The sequence below is a fragment of the Mizuhopecten yessoensis genome, unplaced genomic scaffold (assembly GCF_002113885.1).
Source record: "Mizuhopecten yessoensis strain PY_sf001 unplaced genomic scaffold, ASM211388v2 scaffold739, whole genome shotgun sequence".
NCBI lineage: Eukaryota > Metazoa > Mollusca > Bivalvia > Pectinida > Pectinidae > Mizuhopecten > Mizuhopecten yessoensis.
In genome coordinates this window covers 970787-973605 of record NW_018403697.1, presented here as the reverse complement: position 1 = coordinate 973605, position 2819 = coordinate 970787, and the positions used below count along the sequence as shown (strand labels likewise).

General features: G+C 44.1%; 2 protein-coding genes across 2 annotated transcripts in view; both read left to right on the top strand.

The window, feature by feature from the left end:
• The window catches only part of LOC110452260 (uncharacterized PPE family protein PPE12-like), a 9657-nt gene extending 8907 nt beyond the window's left edge, over window positions 1–750 (top strand). Inside the window, exon 2 of the mRNA XM_021500666.1 lies at window positions 11–750. Coding sequence (XP_021356341.1) covers window positions 11–750 — 740 coding nt within the window. The remainder of the gene's footprint in view (window positions 1–10) is intronic.
• A 20-nt stretch (window positions 751–770) lies between these two features.
• On the top strand, window positions 771–2003 carry LOC110452254 (uncharacterized PPE family protein PPE21-like). The gene has a single exon (XM_021500659.1). The coding sequence runs from the start codon at window positions 771–773 to the stop codon at window positions 2001–2003; it is 1233 nt and encodes a 410-aa protein (XP_021356334.1).
• The last annotated feature ends 816 nt before the right edge of the window (window positions 2004–2819 follow it).

The window sequence follows — 2819 nt, the reverse complement described above, 5'->3', positions numbered from 1 at the left end:
ATCAACACAGGAATTAACCAGAGGAGGGAGATCAACACAGGAATTAACCAGAGGAGAGAGATCAACACAGGAGTTTACCACAGGAGGGACATCAACACAGGAATTAACCAGAGGAGGGAGATCAACACAGGAATTAACCAGAGGAGGGAGATCAACACAGGAATTAACCAGAGGAGAGAGATCAACACAGGAGTTTACCACAGGAGGGACATCAACACAGGAATTAACCAGAGGAGGGAGATCAACACAGGAATTAACCAGAGGAGGGAGATCAACACAGGAATTAACCAGAGGAGAGAGATCAACACAGGAGTTTACCACAGGAGGGACATCAACACAGGAATTAACCAGAGGAGGGAGATCAACACAGGAATTAACCAGAGGAGGGAGATCAACACAGGAATTAACCAGAGGAGAGAGATCAACACAGGAGTTTACCACAGGAGGGACATCAACACAGGAATTAACCAGAGGAGGGAGATCAACACAGGAATTAACCAGAGGAGGGAGATCAACACAGGAATTAACCAGAGGAGAGAGATCAACACAGGAGTTTACCACAGGAGGGACATCAACACAGGAATTAACCAGAGGAGGGATATCAACACAGGAATTAACCAGAGGAGGGAGATCAACACAGGTGTTTACCAGAGGACGGAGATCAACACAGGAGTTTACCACAGGAGGGACATCAACACAGGAGTTTACCAGAGGAGGGAGATCAACACAGGAGTTTACCAGGGAAAGTAGATCTATATATATACTCAGAAATGTATCAGAGGAGTGAGATCAACACAGGAGTTTACCAGAGGAGGGAAATCAACACAGGAGTTTACCAGAGGAGGGAAATCAACACAGGAGTTTACCACAGGAGGGAAATCAACACAGAAATTTACCAGAGGAAGGATATCAACACAGGAGTTTACCAGAGGAGAGAGATCAACACAGGTGTTTACCAGATGAGGGAAATCAACACAGGAGTTTACCAGAGGAGGGAAATCAACACAGGAGTTTACCAGAGGACAGAGATCAACACAGGAGTTTATCAGCAGAGGGAGATCAACACAGGAGTTTACCACAGGAGGGACATCAACACAGGAGTTTACCACAGGAGGGAGATCAACACAGGAGTTTACCACAGGAGGGAGATCAACACAGGAGTTTACCAGCAGAGGGAGATCAACACAGGAGTTTACCACAGGAGGGAGATCAACACAGGAGTTTACCACAGGAGGGATATCAACACAGGTGTTTACCAGAGGAGGGAGATCAACACAGGAGTTAACCAGAGGAGGGATATCAACACAGGAGTTTACCACAGGAGGGAGATCAACACAGGAGTTTACCATAGGAGGGAGATCAACACAGGAGTTTACCACAGGAAGGAAATCAACACAGGAGTTTACCAGAGGAGGGAAATCAACACAGGAGTTTACCAGAGGACAGAGATCAACACAGGAGTTTACCAGCAGAGGGGGATCAACACAGGAGTTTACCACAGGAGGGAGATCAACACAGGAGTCGATCAGAGGAGGTACATCAACACAGGAGCTTACGAGAGGAGGGAAATCAACACCGGAGTTTACCAGAGGACGGAGATCAACACAGGAGTTTCCCAGAGGACAGAGATCAACTCAGGAGTTTACCAGCAGAGGGGGATCAACCCAGGAGTTTACCACAGGAGGGCGATCAACACAGGAGTTTACCACAGGAAGGAAATCAACACAGGAGCTTACGAGAGGAGGGAAATCAACACAGGAGTTTACCAGCGGAGGGAGATCAACACAGGAGTTTACCAGAGGAGGGATATCAACACAGGAGTTTACCAGAGGTGGGAGATCAACATAGGATTTAACCAGAGGAGGGAGATCAACACAGGAGTTTACCAGAGGAGGGAGATCAACACAGGAGTCGATCAGAGGAGGTACATCAACACAGGAGTTTACCAGAGGAGAGAGATCAATTGGAAATCAACAATAAAAAAGGAGTTAACAGAAGTCTAATAAGCTACAGGCCTTTACCAAATACATAGTCATTCCTTCATTTTGTGTGATGTGTAAATTGACAATGATCAAGCCAACTTAAGTTTACTACTGTTGCATTCCCAGACATCACGTCACATAATCTAGCATGTGTGAAAACATTCAAAACTTCAAAGGGTGTCTTTTTTAAGTTCAATTACCCAAACCATCCATCCAGGAAAGACTGTCAGCCGTTGTGTGCCATAAATTTTGTTATATTGCATGTTTGTGAGATTTTTTTTGAAATCAGTTCTCTGCTGCATCAAACATGAGTTGAGTGGACATTTAATTTGGCAGAGGCAAATGAAGTTTTCCTCATGAGTGCATGTGTTACCCCTGGGCCATCTGTTCAGAGATATCAACTCAAATTACATGATATATACTTGGACAGGTCTTACACAGCTGGAGAAACTGACTGGCCACATACAGAACAGGCAGCTGCTGATGCAGTTGTCCACAGGCCTAAACTGAAATTCTGTTTTTCCACATTTATTTTCCCTTTGTTTCGGGGGGGGGGGGGTTTTTGACATTTTTTCACTCAGAACACCACTATTGATATTTTACACACAGAACACTGTTATTGACATTTTACACTCAGAACAATGTGATTGACATTTTACACACAGAACAACGTTATTGACATTTTACACACAGAACATCGTTATTGACATTTTACACACATAACGCTGTTATTGATATTTTACACACAGAACACTGTTATTGATATTTTACACACAGAACACTGTTATTGATATTTTACACACAGAACACTGCTATTGACATTTTACACACAGAACA

Excerpts from the sequence above, each read along its gene's own strand:
- LOC110452254 (XM_021500659.1), top strand. The coding sequence starts at position 771 with ATGTATCAGAGGAGTGAGATCAACACAGGAGTTTACCAGAGGAGGGAA.